The 22617-nt window shown below is 36.1% G+C and overlaps 1 protein-coding gene across 1 annotated transcript in view; it reads left to right on the top strand.

Moving 5' to 3' along the window:
• Nucleotides 1-21578, top strand: part of LOC128237544 (midasin-like) — a 102404-nt gene extending 80826 nt beyond the window's left edge. Inside the window, exons 73-100 of the mRNA XM_052953135.1 lie at nucleotides 434-530; nucleotides 961-1054; nucleotides 1528-1746; nucleotides 2124-2202; nucleotides 2898-3089; nucleotides 3411-3481; nucleotides 4413-4777; nucleotides 5133-5221; nucleotides 5910-6128; nucleotides 6726-6863; nucleotides 8783-8945; nucleotides 9372-9481; nucleotides 9876-10049; nucleotides 10327-10480; nucleotides 11043-11125; nucleotides 11934-12077; nucleotides 12909-13085; nucleotides 13487-13588; nucleotides 13874-13999; nucleotides 14396-14587; nucleotides 14849-15067; nucleotides 15717-15803; nucleotides 16594-16709; nucleotides 17539-17713; nucleotides 18197-18270; nucleotides 18572-18686; nucleotides 19445-19657; nucleotides 20290-21578. Of these exons, the coding sequence (XP_052809095.1) occupies nucleotides 434-530; nucleotides 961-1054; nucleotides 1528-1746; nucleotides 2124-2202; nucleotides 2898-3089; nucleotides 3411-3481; nucleotides 4413-4777; nucleotides 5133-5221; nucleotides 5910-6128; nucleotides 6726-6863; nucleotides 8783-8945; nucleotides 9372-9481; nucleotides 9876-10049; nucleotides 10327-10480; nucleotides 11043-11125; nucleotides 11934-12077; nucleotides 12909-13085; nucleotides 13487-13588; nucleotides 13874-13999; nucleotides 14396-14587; nucleotides 14849-15067; nucleotides 15717-15803; nucleotides 16594-16709; nucleotides 17539-17713; nucleotides 18197-18270; nucleotides 18572-18686; nucleotides 19445-19657; nucleotides 20290-20475 (4173 nt within the window). The 3' untranslated portion in view covers nucleotides 20476-21578. The remainder of the gene's footprint in view (nucleotides 1-433; nucleotides 531-960; nucleotides 1055-1527; nucleotides 1747-2123; nucleotides 2203-2897; nucleotides 3090-3410; nucleotides 3482-4412; nucleotides 4778-5132; nucleotides 5222-5909; nucleotides 6129-6725; nucleotides 6864-8782; nucleotides 8946-9371; nucleotides 9482-9875; nucleotides 10050-10326; nucleotides 10481-11042; nucleotides 11126-11933; nucleotides 12078-12908; nucleotides 13086-13486; nucleotides 13589-13873; nucleotides 14000-14395; nucleotides 14588-14848; nucleotides 15068-15716; nucleotides 15804-16593; nucleotides 16710-17538; nucleotides 17714-18196; nucleotides 18271-18571; nucleotides 18687-19444; nucleotides 19658-20289) is intronic.
• The last annotated feature ends 1039 nt before the right edge of the window (nucleotides 21579-22617 follow it).

Below are 22617 nucleotides of genomic sequence, written 5' to 3'. Positions count from 1 at the left end.
GTCACTGATTTTCTTTTAGTCTTTGTCTCCATGGAAAAGGTGTTTTGTTTTAAGTGGGATGGTTACACCCACTGGACAAGATATGGTATCGGCAATAGTCTCATTTTACAGGAAATTGTTAAATGAGTTAAATAACTATCAAGAGCAACACCTTTTATTACTGATTAGTGAGGTTGCTTGTGAGTTATCCATGGAATTTAGACGGGCAATTTAGGAAATTTAGAGGTTAAATATTGTCCAGTCCCTATTAAAATATCTGTTCTTGGGAATGTTAAACCTAGCCAAGTCTTTACTGCATGGGGGTCTGACTAGGCCTGTCAAAAGTAGTTCCTGTAGAGAAAAATCCACGGGCTGAAGGGCCCCTATATGCTTGAGCACTCTCACAAATCCTTGCTGAAAAGTGTTTAAAATTCACTTACATTCTTGTACACAGACCCTTGAGAAGGAGAAGCAGAAGTCTGAAGCTAAACACATCAACCTGCGCAGGAGAAAGGCTCTCAGTGACCTCTTCAAATACTTAGCAAATCTCGGTGAGTTGATAAGACATCATTGTTAATGCAGAAGCTTGATAGAAATCTCATTTAAAATTAATTTCGAATAAATGACAGTGTAAATTGTCCGTGTTGGCACTAAAGCACAGCTTACAAATTGCCACATCGCGAAAATGTGTTACAGAATTGTTCTGTTTTCTTTGAAAAAAATAAATGGGGGGAGGAGAGGAATCAACATACCTGGACCAATTAAGATTTCAAAATTTTAAAAGCACTTCTTGTTTTATGTAATTGCATTAAAGACTCCATTTATTTCATTGATTCATTAATAAAGTTATTTCATTCAAGTTTACTATTTATATGTTTGAATTTAGTTCATGTACATTCTGTTTCTTTCTTTATGTTGAGGTAACTGTTGAATCTTCTGAAATATTGTTTGATCATTATTTGTTCATTATCCTCCCTCCAGGGTTGTCGTACCGGAAGGGCCTGATGGCATGTGAACAGGACCCAGATGCAGCCCTTAAAGTGACCCCATTGGACCTGAACGTAGTGCTACAGGGGTAAGAATTGGATAATAACAATCCATTGTGAATAGTGCTATTTGATGCACTTGTTTTATTGAGTATAACAATGATATTAATTACCCAGCATTGAATATTGTATTTGTCTAATTTATTTAATGTTTCATTAATGTGAAAGTGCAAGATAACGTTGGCATGAATTCCTGACACACTCAAAATTTAATGATTTATTTGGTGCTTTCTTGAACCCAGAAAATGATTTAGCTCTGCTGACATTGAATTCGAAACTAAATGAATAGGTATTTTTACTTATCCAACAAATTCATAATTTACATGAGGCTGGTTATCTTTCAACCATCCAGTTGACCAATAAAGGGTTCACAATTCATCAACAATTAACAATAGCACATGGTTGTATAATCCAATGGATTACTTTGAACACCTTTGACGAACAACTTTCAACAACCGACCTTGTTTAGCTCCCATTCCCATCATGTTAATTACATTTACAGGGACAGCTCTGTCCAGAATGTTTGGAGCGGATGTCAGGAATACTTTTATCGATGCGTGTCCAGACGTTCCCAGTTCCTGACAGCCCTTGCAAGCCCATCCAAAGAGCTTGGGATCAGCAACATTGACCGCTGCAAGGGTTTCGCCGAACATCTCTACTCATTGCTCATTCGACAACAGAAAGTGGTGGCCACATTGACCTCCAACTACAAGCATATCAGGTACCAGTTTGAGGACTGTTGTTGAGTGTATGAGTGGCAGGTGGATATCTTATACACGGAAATGACATGGGTTTTTTTATCACAATCATCCTTAGTTTAAGTTTTGTATCAGTCTTTGATGTTATTTATAAGATACATGTACCATTTTCAAATTAGGGACACTTGTTTACTATCACATAAGTACAGAGCAAAGTAAGTTGTGTCACTTGGTGTGGTATTTGGAATGTGTTATTGTCCCATTTTAAAATAAGTTCTATTAGGGCTTACGAACAGTCCAACACATGCACTATATAATGTATTTTGGTGAATTTGTCTTGTTACATGTACAGTTCCCAATCCAAGATATGTGTGTTATCTTTTTTTTTTGACCATTTCAGGAACACAGTCACCAATGTTGAGAAGTTGAAGACAGCTGAGTGTGTTGTCCAAGAACAAGGAGAGACAATCAAGTGGATGGTAACAGTTACCATAAGAATTTAGAAATATTTAACCTTATTTTACCACCACTGGGGATACATTATTTTGAACCAGCTGAAGTCCTTTATTACAGAATCAGGCTTAGCTCACTACTTTTGTTTTTGAATAAATTGTAAAAAATCTTATTTTAAAGAGCTTTGAGGCTTCTAAATAGAATTATGTTATAGTTAATTATGATAATTTGCGTTGTGTTATGTAAAACCGAGGTTTTTTTTAAAGCAAGTAATTTTGCTAAATTAAATAAGACACTTATAATAAGTTCTGTTATGCTTAAGCCTGTTAAGATGTTTCAAGAAATTTAGACTTGTTGCTTATTAAAAAGATAATTACACCCACTGGACAAGATATGGTATCCGCAATGGTCTCATTTTACAGAAAATTATTATTTACAGAATTTTTCTTGACTCTAACACAATTCATTTATGTAAGAATGTAATTGTCAAATTATATTTACATGTTTCTCAGAGTCTGCTTAAGATATTTCCATGAAACTTGGTATAGAGTGATTTTTAAGACGTAAGAGTAAAAAATGTACAGTAACAAAAATATGTTTTAACAGAATAGATAGCTTTCTATCTGCTAAGTCCTATTACTCAGTCTAAGATACATGTTATTCTTTCATTGGGACATTGGATTAGTGTTGCTATAATTCATATTCTCACTTAAAACTTCAGGACCAATGTCGAACATTGGTCGTACAGATGATAGAAGGACTCAGCCAATTCCACGCTCTACTTCTGTGTTGCCCGGGGAAACAGGGACAGACAACTTTTCACCCTTCACCCCTGCCAACCTCTGACCTTCATGAAATGGCCTTGGTCAGATTTGGAGATGAAAAGTTGAAAACAGCCATAACAGATGTGCAGGTATGATTAATGTTTTAATGTTCTTTATTTTGTATTTTCATAATAGCTTGTCTAACATACCATGTAGCCTGCATGGGTACATTTTAGTAATAAGATTTGCTTACCAAACAAATACAGTATGTTACATGTCAGCTGGCCAAAATGGATGGTTCAATGTAGAATAAGTATTAGCTGGTCATTTACTTGACTATTTCAGACGGTTGAACCTAAACTTAGTGAGAACCCTGCATGTTATAAATCAGTTTGATTCCTTATGGCTTTACTATACATGATATTTGATATACTCACAATCATGTAGTTATCTGGTTGTGTTTATTTCAGGAACTTGTAGCAGAATTGAGGACGGTTCAGGCTTCTATTCCATGTCCCAGTGAGCTTGTTATTGTCATCAGGTAAGAGAACACATTTTGCTTAGAAATTATGATATTTTTATGCCCCCACAAAGTGGCGGCATATAGGGTTGCCCTTGTCCGTACGTACGTCTGTCTGTCTGTACGTACGTCCCGAAGATTGTTTCCGATCTAATTCTTGAAAACCGTTTGTCCAATCCTCACCAAACTTTAAACACATGTTTGTGACCATAATATCTTGATCAAGTTCCTTAGCCATGGAAATCGCTTTTGTCATTTAGGAGTTACGGCCCTTCATTTGCAAAAAAAGACTTGAAAAATACGTCCCGAAGATTGTTTCCGATCTAATTCTTGAAAACTGTTTGTCCAATCCTCACCAAACTTTAAACACATGTTTGTGACCATAATATCTTGATCAAGTTCGATAGTCATGGAAATCGCTTTAGTCATTTAGGAGTTACAGCCCTTTTTGCCAAAAATACTTCAAAAATCATTATGGCTTATTTTCTGTGACAAAAAACCGAAGTGGGGGCATCCGTGTCCTATGGACACATTTCTAGTTATACCACGCTCACTTACCCCAAAAAACTCTTAAGTGATATAAGCTTAATTAGGCTATTTCATTTCATGATAAGCTAAAGTTAAGTTGAAACTTTTTTACGATGATTGTGAAGAAAGGTTCTGATTGGCAACTCTCATTCGCAAGATGTTGCATGAAACGGTGGTCTTGCGTTTTCGGGGAAATAGGAGTATCTGGAGAAAACCCACTTCCAGCTTGGTGACCACCAACCATCCAAACTCACATGCGCCTAGGCCGGGAATCAAACTTGGGTCACCTTGGTGAGAAGCGAGTGTGCTAACCAGTGCGCTAAAGGGACAGTTAAATTTTCATGCATTTCTTAAAGCTAAGGACTTGTAACATGTTTATAATACTACTTAATTTTACATTTGTTTTCTTACTGCTCATTTTCAGAGATGACATACAAGTCTTACAAAATGTTTTCCAAAAGATACACAGTTACAAACCAAAACTGATAAGCCTCGCCAAACAGTTTTCAACCTCAGAGTTGGACAAAACTAATGCATTCACAGACGTTCTAAACCTTTTGATTGAAGAGTCAGCCTCAAAGTGGACTCAATTTGAGGTTTTCTATAAGAAAGTGAACTCTGGCACTAGTGAATGTTTTGAAGAAGAGGAAAATGAAGAAAGTCTCCCATATCTGGCGAAGATTGAGTCAGTGATCGCCAGTGTGCTGCTTGTTGTACAGAAACAGAAGAAGAAAGCTGATGCTTTGTCAGGTGGTAACGGTGCTGGAACTGGGGAGAATGATGGTGAAGGTAATCATAAACCAGTTGATGGTGTTGTTTTAAAATCTATTGTTGTCTAGTAATGAAATTTGGTACAAATATTTTCAGTGACTTAACATATATGTATAGTAAGCTTGATCACTATGAAAAAAATATTTCTTAAGTGTTACATCCTTAATTCACTTATTTTTTATGATAAAGAACATTCATAGTTGGAGCCTTGTGATAGCCTTGTTGTCATAGTTGGCGACAAAAAACTTGCCAGAGACAACAATATGCACATATCAAGGTCCATAATTTTGGCTTTAATAATTACCAAGTCATGCTCCTTTTTCAACTGCTCTTATCTTCCAATATAGACACAATTAGTATTCTCTCTCTACAGAGCCTACAGATGAGATGGAGGAAGGCCAACTTGTCAAGCGTATTCTGGACAGTCTCCAGGAAGACTCAAACACACTCAAAGTTACAGAGGTAGGACTGTAGACCCATATATAGTACAGCTATATTATTGTAAAAACAGACTGTTTTGGTCATGAGGTAAATCAAGTACAAAAAGTGATCAAGCTAGGTGTGTAAACACGTATTCATTGGGACCGGGAAGAGGTCGAGACCGATGCGTGATTATACACTAAACAAGGTGCGTTACTGGTCCTCAGAAAAGTTTTTTATCTTAACATTCCTTTTAATGTGTATCTCCTTAGATTAATTCCATATTTCAATGCGCTGTTTGTAGTACTGAAGATAGTGAACTTTACTTACATGACATTTCCCATAATGGATATGATATCTCCCATAATTTACTTGACATTTCCCATAATGGATCTGATATCGCCCATAATTTACATGACATTTCCCATAATGGATCTGATATCACCCATAATTTACATGACATTTCCCATAATGGATCTGATATCGCCCATAATTTACATGACATTTCCCATAATGGATCTGATATCGCCCATAATTTACATGACATTACTCATAATTGATATGATATCTCCTATAATTTCCATGACATTTCCCATCAATTTATACTCAGGAAATGACGTGATAAATTAATGCCCTTAGATTAAGTGGAGTGTCATGTTTGTACTTAAGCTCACTGCTGTATTGTTGCATAAAGATGTAAAAACTAAATAATGATTATTCCACAATTCAGGTGCTAGACACACTGCAGTCACTGGTGAAGGACATGACATCTCATAGGACATCAAGCAGGGAACCATGTTTGGTGATGTTGACCAATCGTCTTATACCTTTCCTTCACCAGTATGAGGGCATTGTTCACCACCATCTTGTTAGCAACACCGCTGCTATGAGAACTACAGGAAAACTGTTGTCGGTGCTGCTTGGTGTGTTTACTGATCTAGCAGCAAAGGTGAGTGGAGGTGTAGCTAATTGTTTTTTGCATAGCCAGTGTAGACAGATAGCGATCATGTTGTTCGTTGGCAGCAGTGATGTCACACTCAACGATCCTGTTGTCCATCTGTTGCAGTTTCATCACACACTAAAGGCCGCTGTCTAGCTTAAAACAATTTCTTCCCCAATCTTGATGCAACTTGGCAGTTATATTTATAGGAATAGTATCTTGACTGAGTTTGATTACCAGTCAGATTGTAGTAGACCCTCTAGAGTTATGGCCCATGAACTGTCAACATTTTTCTATGGTGCTCATGACAGGCATTACATTATGCATAAAAGTTGCAATGCTGTGTTAAAAACTAATATGTTTTCATGATGTTTGTTTTAGAACATTTAGTAGTATTGTGTTTTAAACTAAATATTTAAATTTGCATGTGATATGACCATGTTTGTGTATTTAATATCATTCCATCTTGATATGAGTCCTGGGTGGACATGAATGCTGTTGTCTTTTTGATTTTTAGAGGTTAAAAGAATCATCGAAGCTTTGAACTATTTGTTCTAGAGGAAGACACTTGAACCATTAGATCACCTCATTGTTGATATATTTCAGGGCTTTTGTATACCACCTGAGTTTTCAGACGAGATGTCAGGGGAGGGAGCGACAGACTTTTGTGATATTGAAGAAGGTGGTTTAGGTGATGGAGAGGGAGTTAAGAACGTCAGTGATCAGATAGAAAATGAGGACCAGGTAGGAAACTTGCCATGGATATGTTTGGGGGTGGGAGATTAGTGGTGAGGACAGAGTTCTGTGATATTGAAAAAGGTAGGATTGGAGAGTGAGAGGAGATTAGGAAATTAAAATATGAATAGCCTTGCTATAGAAATATCTGGGGGTGGGATTTAGGGAGAGAGAGTTGGGGACTGAGGTCTGTGATATTGGAGAAGGCAGGATTGGAGAGGGAAAGGGGTAAAGAACTTAAATGACCAGATAGAAAAGGGTAGGACCCTTGTTATAGATATATCTGGGGGTAAGGATGGAGGAAGAGATAACTGAGGACATAGGTTTGTGTTATTTAAGAAGGCAGGATTGGAGAGGGAGAGAGTATTAAGAACATCACTAACTTGATAATAAAATGAGGACAAGGTAAAAAAAATCAATGTAAATAAGTCTATAAATTGCCAGTCTGTGAGATCCCTTTTTCGCAAGGTTTGTTCAGTCTGCTTTGTTGTTTATTTGTGAAGCATGTTAATATGAAATCTAATGCTTCTTTACATACAGTTACCGTATTATATCATGTATAGGACGCTAGCATAGATAGGACGCAGGCAAAAAAATAGTTGAGAAAACGGGTAAAAACCCTTAATATTAAAGATAGGACGCAGCGGAAAAATGTCAAAATCGGAGCCGAAAAATTGAGGTTGGTAAAGAATTTATAACATATATTGAAGTAAAAGACAACCAAAAAATTGTATATAAGGCATATTTCGATAACTGTCTTGTGTATTTCGATAATTATCGTCGTAATTTAGCATACACAACAATGATATATGTCTTGATATTTTGAGAACATTCACGCATATTATAAGACTTATACAAATGCCGTAATAGTCCCGACTGACAGTCAACCGTTGCAACCGTTGCAATAGTCCCGACATGCCTTCTTAATGACAGTCAACCGTTGCAATCGCAACAAAACTGTGTATTGTCAAAACTATTGATTGTTTTGATAAGGCTTGTCGCTGCACGGATTAAAGCATGTTGGCATAATTAATGCATGTCGGTAATTAGCCTTGCCAGCGGAAGGCACATCGGGTTAAGTGCGAACAAACAACCATACGGAATTACCATCGCAATAGTTTGTTCTATTGATGTTTTTCTAATGACAGACAGCGGGTGTTTTTCACACATTCGCACATTTGAAAAGATTTGATAGTGACAATAATGCTACTTTGCATTATGCACATTCCTTTATTAATTTTTTAAAACAGTAGCATACAACCAAAATGTTTTGTAAAATATCGAAACATTAAAATCATGAACACAATTAATTGATATTTACCTCGTTTCCCGATTTTCCGTTGCCGTTATAACTCAATCCAGTTAAAGTGCTGACTCACATCGAGTTTTTGTGAGTAGCGTCCCTTTTATAAAAAAGCAAACACTCATGTTTGTTTTCAATTTATTTCTCAATAAATCATTTTAAAGTAAACATTCAATATATTTCTGCGTGTGTTAACTTGCGTGATTTTACCTATGTCAGTTCTCTTCGGTGACGCAGTACAGATACTTACTATTACCGCGTTCTTCCCCGGTCCGATATTTTCGACCTGAAATGGACTTGGAAAAAAACAGATGAAATTCTAATAGCATAGAAAGGACGCAGGCAATTTTTAAGACGAGAATTGGGGGTAAAAAAGTGCGTCCTATGCATGATATAATACGGTAGTTTCCAATATATCTTTTGTGAAATTTCTACTTCGTGATAAGATGTACATTTGCAAATATAAGAGTGAAATTAAAGATTCAGAATAGTACAGTTAAATGACAAGGGGAAAGATTTGTTCTATCTTCTTATTATGCAAAACCAACTGTAAGGCCTCACAGCCTATCAGATTTGCACAGGCACATTAAATATACAAATCTGTATTGTAATTCCTATTCCCCAGCTTGATGAAGCAAAGCGTCCGGAAGACTACAAGCCGGAGGATCAGTCTGACCAGCCAGACATCAAGTCCGAGGAGAACGCTATAGAAATGTCTGAGGACTTTGAAGCGAAGGTTCAGGATCTGGAAGATGTGGACAAGCAAGAGGATGATGATGAAAAGGAAGGTGAGCAAGCATTTAAGCATGTTTGGTAATAGATTGATAAAATTGCTGGAGAATGTTATTAAATGTTCGAGGACTTAAAGGCCATGCTGCAGGACCTTGAAAAATTCATCAAGCAAGAGGATGATGGTAATGATGATGATGATGATGGATGATGGATGATGATTATGATGATTATGATGATGATGAATTGAGCAGATTGTGTAACGCATTCTCCTACAATTATGCTAGCACGTCAGAGAAGAACGCTTGCCATCTGCATAGTTGTTCAAGCTAATGCTGATTGTTTATACACTTTAGAGTAAGATCATTTAAATCAATCTTTATATTTTGCTTTTTTTATTTTTAGAATAAAAAAGTTCAACATAATTCTTTGTTGTTAGAAAACACATACAATTTTTTTTTTTAAATATGGTCTTGTTTTGAAAGATGAAGGAGAAGAAGATGTTGACAAGCAAATGGGAGATGTTGATGGGGATGAGGATGACAAACTGGACGAGCAGATGTGGGGCAGTGATGAAGAGCCAGAGGAATCGCAGGTAATTGACATCATGAGATGTGGTGATCAATGTTTGATATTGTGGTTAGATAAATCATGCAATGATGATGAGGATGGTGATGTTGGTGATGGTGATGAGGATGACCAGGACTATGATGATGATGATGATGGTGATGATGATGGTGATGATCATCATCATCATCATGATTGTGTGATGATGATGATAATGATTGGAGGAGGATAAGAGGATGACAATGACAAAAGTGATGAACAGGGTAGGAAAGTGAGGAAGAGAAATGGGAACATCAGTACAGCAGAATGAAACAGCTTGGGAGCAATGATAACAACCAGAACAAGAGACAGCAGATAAGGATACAGATACAGATATTTTCATCTACCATTCTATCCATAGTAATTTGTGTTTGTATTTTTAGGAGGATAAGAAGGAGGAGACAGGGCCGGGTGGGGGTAAGCAGAGTGAGTCAGAGCTGGTGGCCAAGGATGACAATGAGGACCAAGATACAGGGGAGGACAAGGAAACTGAACATAAGGATGAAGACAATGAAGAGGAGAATGAGAGGAAGCCGAAAGAACTTGATATGGATCAGGTTTGTGTTTATCTTAAATGTTCAGTGTTAAAGTACTTAAAAAGGAGTAAATAATTCAAGGGCAGCTCTAGAACTGGGCTTAATAGGGGCTTTCACTTAAAGGCAAAACAAAACCTGCCTCAAGGATTGACTTACTTTGAAATTGAGCACATCAGTTGAAAATGTGGAAGAAAAATTGAAGTAAAAAATCAAGGCTAATTATATTGCATCAAATATTTATAGGTAAGTAAAAGACTCAACAGCAAATTACCATTAATTCCAATATAAACTCTTACAGGAGGATTATGATGATGATCAAGTTGATCCGTATCATGGGAAGCAAGAGGAACAGCAAGCACCTGAGGACCTTGATCTGCCGGATGACCTGAATCTGGATGATGCAGAAGACAATAATGAAAAAGAGGGAGAACAGGAAACTGAACATATGGATGGTTAGTTTAGGATTTCAGAGTCTGTTTCAATGAAGGAAAATAGGGTGAGGGTGGTCTAGTGGTTAAGGTGTATGTCTCTGGTCAAAGAGGTGGCTGGTCTGAGCTTAAAAGAATAAGTTGAATTTTTTTTTAAGCTCAAACCAGCCACCTCTTTGACCAGAGACATACACCTTAACCACTTAATATCAAGATTTTTGTTGTATGCCAAGCCTATTTTAGATTGCTCTATTAAAATTTAAATTTGGGATTCTAAACAATTTACAAGCAAAACCAGTTGGCTCGATATCGCTTGGCTTGATTTCCTTGTTGGCTTAAACTGGATGTAAATTACTAACTTTGTATGCATTCCTGCTTGGCTCAATATTCTTAAGGCTCAAATTATTTTGGCCAGTCCCTGGGATATCAAGCCAATGGGTTTTGACTGTATATATCTAAGAATAACCTTACGCTACAAAAACTAAATGTAAACCTAATCAAGTTATAGTGGAATTTGCATAAGCTGTTCATCTCATAAAAAAACCCATGCTATATGTATTCACATAGGTTATAATTTCTTTTGCAGAAAATGATACAGATGAAACTAAACTTCCTCCAGAGGAGGGTCCCGATGAAAACAATGAATCTGAGGATGCTGATGTCAATAAGGTAACTGTGAGTTTGTCTTCAAAGATTGAGTTTACGATAGAGTTCCTTTGGGAAAAGATGCATGTTGAGATATGGACTTATACATTTTACATGAAACATTTATAAGGATGTCAATCAAAAGTATTGTTGTCAATATTAACAAAGTTTTACGTGTTCGACAATTATAATAAAATCAAGGTCACACTTATTATTGAAATCAGATGATATGAAGATATATGTAACCTAGTCATTTCTGCTTTCTAAAGAAGTAGATGTATTACATAGTCATTTCTGCTTACTAAAGAAGTAGATATATGTTTCCTAGTCATTTATGATTTCTAAAGAAGTAGATGTATTACATAGTCATTTCTGCTTTCTAAAGAAGTAGATATATGTTTCCTAGTCATTTATGATTTCTAAAGAAGTAAATATGTTACCTAGTCATTTCTGCTTTCTAAAGAAGTAAATATGTTACCTAGTCATTTTTGCTTTCTAAAGAAATAGAATATGTTTCCTAGTCATTTATGCTGTCTAAAGAAGTACATAATAAATAAAATGGTACTTAGTCATTTCTGGTATCTAAAGAAGATAAATATTTCCTAGTCATTTCTGTTTTCTCAAGAAGAATATGTATGGTACCGAGTCATTTCTGCTTTCTAAAGAAATATATCTATGGTTCCTAGTCATTTCTGCTTTCTAAAGAAATATATGTATGGTACCTACCAGTAGTCATTTCTGGTATCTAAAGAAGAAGATATAGTTTCCTAGTCATTTCTGCTTTCTAAAAAAGAAGAACAGGTTTTTCAAGCTATACATGCATATTTTAAAGGAAGAAGAGACTACAAAGGACAATGAGGAGGAAACTCAGGGTCAAGATGAAGGCACAGATGCAAAAGAAGAACCTCAAGATGATAAAGACGAGAATGAGAGAAAAGAAGAAGAGGGACATGAAGACCCTGGATTCACACCTGAGGTATGTTTTAGCCATTTTTTATAGAAGGGTTAAGGTATCACAGACATAGAAAAAGAAATTGAAGATGATGAGAATGAGAAGAAAGAAGATGGGCATGTAGACCCTTGGTTCATGCCTGAGGTACATTTTAGCTTCTTTTTTAATTTTAAAGAAGAGTTAAGGTATCACAGACATAATAGAAGAAACCGAAGATGATAAGAATAATTATGAGAATGCGAGAAGGAAGAAGGACATTAACCTGGGTTCTCTTCTGAGGAATATTTTTAGCTTATATATATATTTTTATAGAAGATTAAGGTATCACAGACATAGTTTGAAGATGATAAGGATGAGGTTGAGAGAAAAGAAGGGTATGAAGACCTTCGGTTCTCTTGTGAGGTATTTGTTAGCTGTAGCTTTTGAATTTAAGAGATAGATATTACAAGTTTTTCATAGCTTGCAAGATTAACTAATCCTTAATTCAATATACCGTCATTATCTCATTTGCCATGAAGATGTTAAATGGGGCTACTGATGGTATTCTGTCATAGCCTGTTGTTGATAGTCACAGGTTCAGGATTCAAAAGATCAATTATAAGATAACATGTTATGCTTTCACATAGAACATTGTAGTGCTAAGTAAAATCAAGTTATAAATTAAACAGTCTATTTGTGAGCTATCAAATTGAATTTGTCATTTTGACACGAAATGGAAATATTTACTAAACATACAGCACAGAAACACATGAAGAAGGCAACACCACAAATGGAAATTGAACATCATGAGGAGATGTCGCAATTCGATAACAACAAGTTTTAAATAAGTAATTTATGTATCTTTTTTCTTGCTAGGATGAGGCAGTAGTTAATACAGAGGATAAAGACGACACAGACACACAGGAAGCAGATGACACCACACAGGCAGTGGAGCATCATGGGAAGACGTCACATGACCAGACAGAGAATGTAGAGCAGAGTGACACAGCGAAGGATGCCGCAGGGGAAAGCATGGAGAATGACCAGCAAGAGGTTTGGCTTAGCTTTGTTTCAGTATGTAGTCATGTTATCCTGTGCCAGAAAAGTTTGGCTATAGCTTAGCTAAAAGAACTTATCTGCATAATACATGTTTTTCTTTAGGTTATTGAATGAAGAAGGGATACTAAACCACTATAAATATCTATGCATTTTGCTTACGGTAGGTACAGCTTACACTGGTATGGTATATATAACCTAATGTTGCCTTTTAACATTTGTAAAGCTAAATTTTCATAAATAATTGTTTTTGTCTGTTATTTGATGTAAAGGGGATGGATATTTTAAGTCAATGATGTTAATCATTCAAATATAAGATATTTACTATTATCATTATCACTGATTAACCATTCATTGAAAAAGTCATGTAAATATTTGGTATGTTTTTGTTTGATCAGTCTGAGGGCACTGGTCAGGCCACAGCGGAAGCCTCTGAAGGTCACCAGGGTCAAAAGTCACACACATCTGCAGACTCCAGTGCTCAGGCTAAACGGAAAATGGTAGGTTTTCTTAAAGAGTGGCTGCATTTGCTGTTGATAAAAGTTTCCTTTTTTGTGTAATTTATCAAATGCCTTTCTATAGCTCAGTTTGAAATGCCATGTTGAGTAAAAATAATCTTGGGCAAAATTGAAATTGGTTGAATAGAAACGTCGATATTTTATACCAAGGAAACAGATTTGAGAGCGGTTCTATATTAGCGTTAAGCTTTAGTCACAAGCTTTAGTCACATTTATCGAGCTTAAATAATTTAATATATATAACCCACAGTTTTCATCTCACCCTAGCATGAACGGCAGCCTGGTAAAGCAGACAGCGACAGGTCTCTAGGATCTGATGAACAAAAGTACAAGAGGCTGAAGACTACTGACACCACGGACGTCAATGTTGATGACAGGAAAGATACAGATGAGGTTTGTTTGCGTTTAAGTTGAGTCGTAAAATTACAAACTGATTTTATTAATCTTAGAGCATTGCTATGAAAAACAGTCATCTATTCCTAAATATTGTAATCTTCTAAAATAATATAATCACTTGACTATTAATCTTAGGAATAATATAACCTCCTGACTATGAAATAATTTAACCACCTGACTATGAATCTTCTAAATAATATTATCACATGACTATGAATCATTTAATAATATAAAAACATCACTAAGAATCTTCTAAATAATATAACCACCTAACTATGAATCTGTTCAATAATATATAATCATCTGACTATGATTCTTTTCAATTATATAATCATCTGAATATGAATCTCCTATATAACCACTATATATGACTTATCTTTCTGTGTACTACAGGAGAGGGAGAAGCAGGTGGACGCTGATGAGTTTGAGCATGTGAAGGACTCACAATCACACTATGACACCCAGACGCTTGACGTCGCCACAGCAGAGCAGCTGGAGGAACAAGGGCAGATAACTCAGGAAAATGAGGAGGCAGACAAAACTCCCGACCAGGAGGATGAAATGGAGGAGGAGGAACAGACAGAGGTATGTATTTCAGCCAGATTGCTGTCTAAAACAAATTTAAGATCAAGGGCAGAGGCAAGACAATGGTTCTGTTTCCGGAGATGATATGGTCAAATTGAAAAACTCTCAGCTAAAAGGATGTTAAAGGCTAACAAGGGCAGATATTGCTTTTTTGTCTTTGGGGAGTGGGGTTTTGTTTGGGTGTGGACTCATGTAGGTATGGGGTAACGAGACTCAGCTTAATGTTTTAGTATTTACTAATCCAACCTGGGTTAATTTCAGGATGACCAGCAAGTGGATAACATGTCTTCAGCCAAGCTCAAGAAAAAGTCAAAACCAGACAATGAACAGACTGACAATCCAGATGAAGGAGATTCTCTGAAAAACGAGGGTGATGGTCAACACGAGATACCGGGAGAGAAGGTTGCCACAATGACAGTTGCAAGGGGCGATGAGTCAACTATACACACTGCCATGGAATACTTAAGCATGGATAATACTGTGAGTTATGAAGATTGATTGCTGTTTATTCTTTAAATACAGTAGTGTGAGAGTGGTCTAGTGGTATAAGTTTCCGCCTCTTATGCATGAGGTTGTGGGTTCAATCCCCACCAGGGGTACTTTCTCGCAGCCCCTCAAAATGGACATCAGAACTGGTTTCTTACCAGGAAACGGACTCGAGAGTGATTCCATAACCTTAGTAATCAGCTTTCGTCACAATTGTTCTGAAAGAAAGTAGTATAAACTAAATGCTGTATTATCAGTGTAAGATTTGGTTGATGAATTTTATAATAGTAAAAAAGAAAATTCTTATGTTCATCTGCAGCTATAATAAAGCCTTCATTAGTTGTTGAAATGTTATATTTTTTGCTAGTTTGCACATTAAAATGATTTGATTGGTTAAAATGGTTAATTTAAAATATCTGCCAATCAATAAACATTTTGGCTAACTTTGACCAAACCAAAGAATTAACCAGTTTTATACAATGGGTATGTAGTAAGCCATACAAGTAAAGTCAAACTTCGGTTTATATGAATTGCTATCTACAGGTTCTGATATCTTATTATCTAAGCAGATTTTTAATATGTAGAGATTAAAATTGTAATGATATTAAATGTTAATATTGAGGGCCTCTTTTTCACATCACAGCCGTTTGACCTTGAGAGTTTGCGTGAGGAGTTGGAGAGCCAGCTGGGGTCGTGGAGCCAGTCCAATCTGCCTGTTAACACAGACATGGTTAGTAACTTGGAATGCACGCAGTTGAGAACTTATTTTGGGATTCCTGTACCTTCTAACAGGACATTTTGTTATGTCTGCAACCATAAAGTTACATGATTGCCAGATACTGACATTGTCTATATTCTTGATCAAATTTGTTTTTACTTGTTACCTTAAAGCTGCACTCTCACAGATTGACCGCTTTACAACTTTTTATATTTTTTTGTCTTGGAAGGAGCTATTTTTTGCATAAATATTATCAAACCAGTGATGAAACACTGATGACAAAAGATCAGATTGCAGATTTTCATATTTCCGTTCCAAAATTAATGTTTTATGGCTAAAATCGTTACTAACGGTTTAAGAAAAATGCATAAAACATCAATTTCAGAACTTAAATATAAAAATCTGCAATCTAGTGTTTTGTCAGCAGTCTTATATGACTGGTTTACATGAATTTTCGCATAAATTGGCTCGTTCCAAGACAAAAAATAAAAAAGTTTTAATGATGGTCAATTTGTGAGAGTGCAGCTTTAATTGAGAGACCAGTGACGTCAGTGGAAGGAAAAATCCCCATCTTAGTCAAACCGCTTGATCTTTTGCATACTTTAAAGCTTATACAATATATATGGTTAATAAACTTTTAAAATGGCAAAAATTAAATGTAACGAGTAGATATTGTCCACCCTGGAAGGAGTTTATAAGTGTACTGGATTCTGTCCAGCATATTTCACTTTGTCAATGTTGTCATGATAGGTAAAATTCAATAGTAGCTACTAACTAATCAAACAAAATCTTTCATCTTCAGGAATCTGCAGCCAGTGAGCTGTGGCACCGATATGAAGCTCTGACAGGGTCGCTGGCCCAGGATTTGTGTGAACAGCTGCGCCTAGTGCTCGAGCCATCGCAGGCCACAAAACTCAAGTATGTGAATTTAATAATATAGAATTGATTGAATATAACATTATGATATTCAAAATGGCATGTTTTATTTATTTTCTGGTCGATTTGACCTCTCATACATTTTGGCTTGGTATACTTTTTGGTTTAACAGGAATAATGATATAATTATAGGTAGGGTTTCCTCATGGGTATTTGAGGATAAGACAAAGATTAATTCAAAGTTGGTTAGGCAAGGAACAACAATAGCTAGTAGACCTTTTTTAACCAACTGTGTTTAACATAATGAGCCAATTGTTAAAAACTTTGTTCATGTTAACAGCATGATTAACAGCATCATTATTACTTTCAAACATGAAATAGTTGATGATATCCTCATATATTTAATTAAAACTAGTACAGCTAAAACAGTTGTCTCAAATCTAGTTAGAAATACTCCTGACCACAAGTGTATCTATTAAACTTCCAGAGCAGAAAAGATTTTAAAGTAAACAATGATGACGTTAACATCGTTGTTAACATTAACTAAGTTCTGAACAATCAGCACAATGTATAGTAACAACAGATGTCTATTAGCTAGAAAGAGAAATAAGAAGTGTTAAGGAGGAAGCTATACAAACTTTACACTTTCTACTGAATGACATTGACCCAACAACTGACCCTTGTTGCCAATAGTACAGGGAAGACTGTTGAGCCAGTAAGAGAAATATTTTGCCCTAATAAGCATATAATTGATGAAAAAAATGAGTAGCGTTTCTTCATGGTTATATGAAAATGATAGCTATTTAAACTTTTATCACTTTGTACTGTTTAACATTGACTTAACAATTTACCCCTGTTTACAATGTTACAGGGGAGACTATCGGACCGGTAAACGGCTGAACATGCGTAAAGTTATCCCTTACATTGCGAGTCAATTCCGGAAGGACAAGATCTGGCTGCGGAGGACGAAACCCAGCAAACGGCAATACCAGATCATGTTGGCCATCGATGACTCGTCTAGCATGGTTGACAACCACTCCAAACAGGTATACTGACATAAAAATGAGGTTAAAAATAATCTTTTTAGATTTAGTTTTAATTATTGTCTTATACATGTATGCAAAAAATTAAAAAAATTAAACACTTTTCATAAGAATGAAGTCAGAAAATAATCTATTATTATTGTTTTGCAAAGCCTTGGTGTTGTTGGATGTGAATGTCATGAAAAACAATTATATGCTAAGAACAAAACTCCGGAAACTTTAAACATTTTTTAATAAAATTTGGAGTGAATGTTAACAATGGCAATTGGCATACGAATTCAAAATGCCATAACTGTTGCTTAAATTATCTGGAGTTATGACCATTGACAAACAGAGAAAGCTTGACAACATTGATGTTCCTTGAGGGTGCCTTTGTTTATGTACAATTATTTACACTGTATGTAACTTCTATTAATTTCTAGGTTGTTAATGGGTTTTATGAAAACCTTAAAGGATCTTAATACAAATTTTCTTCTTATGTTCCAGATGGCCTTTGAGTCCCTGTCATTAATATCCAACGCTCTGACACTTCTTGAAGCTGGACAACTGTCAATCTGCAGGTAATAGAAACTAAAATATAATGGTGTTTTGATGTCAAGTGTCCAGCGCCCGAATAAATTTTACGTAAATTTGTAAATAGTTCCCTTAAATTTTGTTTTAATCTATTTGTAAAATGGCAAGTATTCTATTAAACTTTTTGGAAAAAAAAAACATATTCAAGGATTCAACATTGAAGGAACTTTCAGTTTAAAAAAGTATGGTTATACAAGTACTTGCTCAATTGTAAACTATTGAATATACTAAGCTATTTTGAAAGCAAATAGCTGGCTATTAACTCTTGTTTTGACCATCCAATTCTAGTTTTGGGGAGACAGTGAACGTACTACACCCATTCACGGAGCAGTTCACCAGTCACTCTGGGGCACATCTCCTGCAGTACCTTACCTTCGAACAGAGGAAAACTAAAATTGCTCAGGTAGACTATATGTATGGTAAATAACCATCAAAAAAGACCAGATAAGTTGCATGTGATATGTAAACATAAATTTTTGAAAGGGGTATTAATTCATTCCACCAACCAAGGCAGTCAAATAGATGTTAACTATATAGTTTACTGAGGTTGACAATTAACTGTTGACAATGTGTTGACTACATGGAGCTGATTGCAATATCATTTAATTGGTGAATGTTGTCCAGTTAGCGCAGTGGTTAGCCACTCGCTTCTAACCAAGGCGAACCGGATTCGATTCCTGGTCTAGGCGCATGTGAGTTTGGTTAGTGGTCGCCAAGCCGGACAAGTGGGTTTTCTCCGGGTACTCCGGTTTCCCCCACAACACAAGACCACACTCTTGCGCAAAATCGTGCCAACGAGAGTGACATAGTATAAGCTATCATAGCTTCCTTCACAATCGTTGTAAAATATATAATGGTTAAAGTAAATCATTTAATTGTTTTCACACTGACTTGAAGAAATCCATAGACCTCTGACTAGCTCCCAGTCGGACCTGGAATGAGGTTGAAAATGTATCACCTGTCTGTTTATAATTTAACTTACCAATTATCAGCTGCACATATTCCAATTACAGAAACAGGCCATTAAACTACATGTATTATGATGGATGCCTGAGAAAAACAGGTCTGGTTAGGATGAAACCCAGATCTCAGTAACTTCTCTTCATCTATTGTGACCTATGAAACATAATAATTCACCATCTGTCCATTTAACTATTCCAGCTTCTAAAGCAAGCCACCAGTATGATGTTGGATGCCCGTGAGAAGCAGCCCGGGCCAGGAGGGAACCCCGAGACGTCCCAACTACTCATGGTCGTGTCAGACGGGCGTGGCTTGTTTATGGAAGGGATGGAGGCCGTGAAGACGGCTGTACGACAGGCGCGCGAAGCCAGTGTGTTCATAGTGTTCGTCATTATTGACAATCCGGTCAACAAGGTATTTTGCTTGATTTCAAAAAACTTTATTTACTATAAACTTAAATATGGCTGTGATGGTTCTGGCTGAATGAAAATAAAATCTAACATACAGTATGTACAGAAAACAGGGGTTTTATGCAAGCTTGGTATTTTTCCCAGCTGTAAGTTTAACTCAAAACTACGTTTTTTAGCATGTCTGTTTTTCAGAGAAAATAGTCAAGCTATTGGCATTGCCCTATTGTTGTCTTCAATGGTGCTGTCTGCGTCATATTGCATCACTTTAACCTAGGCCATAACTTAAGAAATATGCGGAACAGAATATAAAGCCTTTAATAATTATTGAGTTGTGCCCCTTGTTAGACTGTGCTCTGGCACTCTTGTTACCAGTATATTTGTACATACAAACAGCAAAATGATTGTTCAAAACCATTGGGGGATTATGTCCATCATTGCAAAAGATTGATGGGGATTTTGTCAGTGGAGAATATTGTCTTATACTCATGAACAATGTAAACATACACATGAATATTTAGTATAGTTTTCACCTGCAAAGTTGAACTCAAAAGTACATGTTTTTTACCATGTATGTCTTATGTTACTTAACTCTAACTCATCCCTCGTTTTTACTGACCTGATTTATCTTCTTTCTAGGACTCCATACTGGACATCAAGGTTCCTGTATTCAAGCAAGCCGGCCAGGTTCCCGAGATCAAATCTTACATGGACTCATTCCCTTTCCCATTCTACATTATCCTACGTGACATCAACAGTCTTCCCAGTGTGCTTAGTGACGCATTAAGACAGTGGTTTGAGTTGGTCACCGCTCTTGACAGATAATACAGAAAGATACCACTGCCACATGTATGTGACACCAACAGCTTAACCAGTGTGCTCAGTGGCACCTTTAAATAGTCTTTTGAACTTGTTACCACTGTGAACAGATGTTGTCGTCTGTCTTAAAAAAAGACTTTTAGAGGATTAAGCAAGTGTTGTTTTCTCAACGTGCCCTGTTGTATAGAATCAAGGGTTTGAGCAAGCACGGAAAGCATTTTACCAGTGTATGGCTTGCGGGCTTGGGTAATTTCAACCACTGTGTCCTACTAAGGTTTGCCATTATTTTTTTCAACAAGCCCTGCTGTATAATATAAGGGGTTTAAGCCAGCCTGTAAGCATTTTACCAGTGCATGGCTTACAGGCTTGTGCTAAATCCAACCACTGTGTCATACTCCTACCAGCCTGATTTGTGTCCTTTGGCACATGGTCACAGAAGTTTTAAATTTATCTAATCACTGCTCTCGACAGATGAAGCATTCTACATATACATGTATATCTATACATAACCTTCCAGTTGGGTGGTTTGAGCTCAGTGTAACTTGCTTAAAACACTGAATTTAATTTGTTAACCATCTAGGAAGATGATGGCAAAATCTGCAATTATCATTTAACAGTTTTTCAGCTCATGATAATTATAATCATGCCGTAAAAACCAATTTTTGGGTATGGGTTTTACTGTTACAGAAAGAAGAACATGTACAAATACATACATGAAGTATAATGTATATGAATACATCATAAACATGTTAATTTAGATATTACTCATGTACATGTATGTGGCAACTCCCATTACTGTAGCCACATATTGTATGAGTCATGCTTCCTTATTGAACTAGACAAATACAAAAGATGAGCATTGTCATGGCAAACGGTGCCCTTGTTTATTTAAAGTAAGATATTATATAATTGTATGTGTTCTCAATAATAACTTGTTACATTTCCACTTTTTAAAATGTATCAATGACCAACTGTGACTGGTGATTATTACTTATATTTGATTGTCTTAAGACGTATACACATGTCGACATTTAATAAAAAACATTTTCACTGAACTTGTTAATGTATGTTGTTGAAGATTTTCTCAAGAATAAAGTATGCAAATTTTATTGTTGACTCTGTTACATTTTTCTTTTGAATTTTACAACTGACTCACTTGATTTAGAATACCAGTTTGAGGTTTTTTCTTAACAAAGCGATATTTATAACAAAGTATGCACAAGATCGAACCTTGGCCTTGGACTACAATGTAGAACCAAGTTTATTCCAATTGGTTAAAAGGGTGTTCCAATGGAATAGGAACTGTAATCTGATTAAACTAGCTAAAAAAAAATATTGAATTTAAATTAGTTGAAAAATGTTTTCTCCCACCTCAGAAAAGTAGATCCAATTATTTAACCATGCTAGAAATTCTCATCTTGCCCACGGGCGAAGACAAAATGCCCGTATGGAACTCCTTTTTAATGGTCACCACATTGTGATTACCTCCCTTGTTGAAGACTGTCGTCTGTAGCATCAAGGAAATCTTGTATTGTGGCAATATTTACAACCTTAATTAATTATTTCTCGCTTCAAATGTCACCATAAATAAGTTTTCACGCATCTTTCAAGAAATAATGCTTCACTCTCCTTAGAACTATTTAAAGACCGATTTGACTATTAACATAATCTGAATCACTGCGCGCATATCCATGACAACCACGAATTATCGCATTTCAATACGCAATTATTTTCACTAAGCACAAAAGAGTTTCAGCAAAAAATACATTTTTACTTAATTTTGTTTGACTGAGGTGGGAGAAAAAGCATCTACCATAGCCGCTCGTGCAAGATAGGTTCATCCCGACCCTCGCGCAGGGTGTTTTGGGGAAACTCGGTAAACCTCGTTTCCGCAAAACACCCTACGCTCGGGTCGGAATGAACCTAACTTGCACTCTCGGCCATGGAAGATACTTATAATCTATTCATATTGAATTGTTAGCGAACTTTGTTGAAATGGGATACTTTATGTCAATAGCATCTGATCCCAGACTCAAATCCGGTTTTGGAAAAGGTTATATTTTCTTAAACTCTTCTAGAACTAGACTTATTGGCCAACACCAATTAGGTACATGTAGCAGAACAAAGTTAATGTGACTTATACGAGTC

This window comes from Mya arenaria, chromosome 6, assembly GCF_026914265.1.
Source record: "Mya arenaria isolate MELC-2E11 chromosome 6, ASM2691426v1".
NCBI lineage: Eukaryota > Metazoa > Mollusca > Bivalvia > Myida > Myidae > Mya > Mya arenaria.
This window is presented reverse-complemented; position numbering and strand designations above follow the sequence as displayed.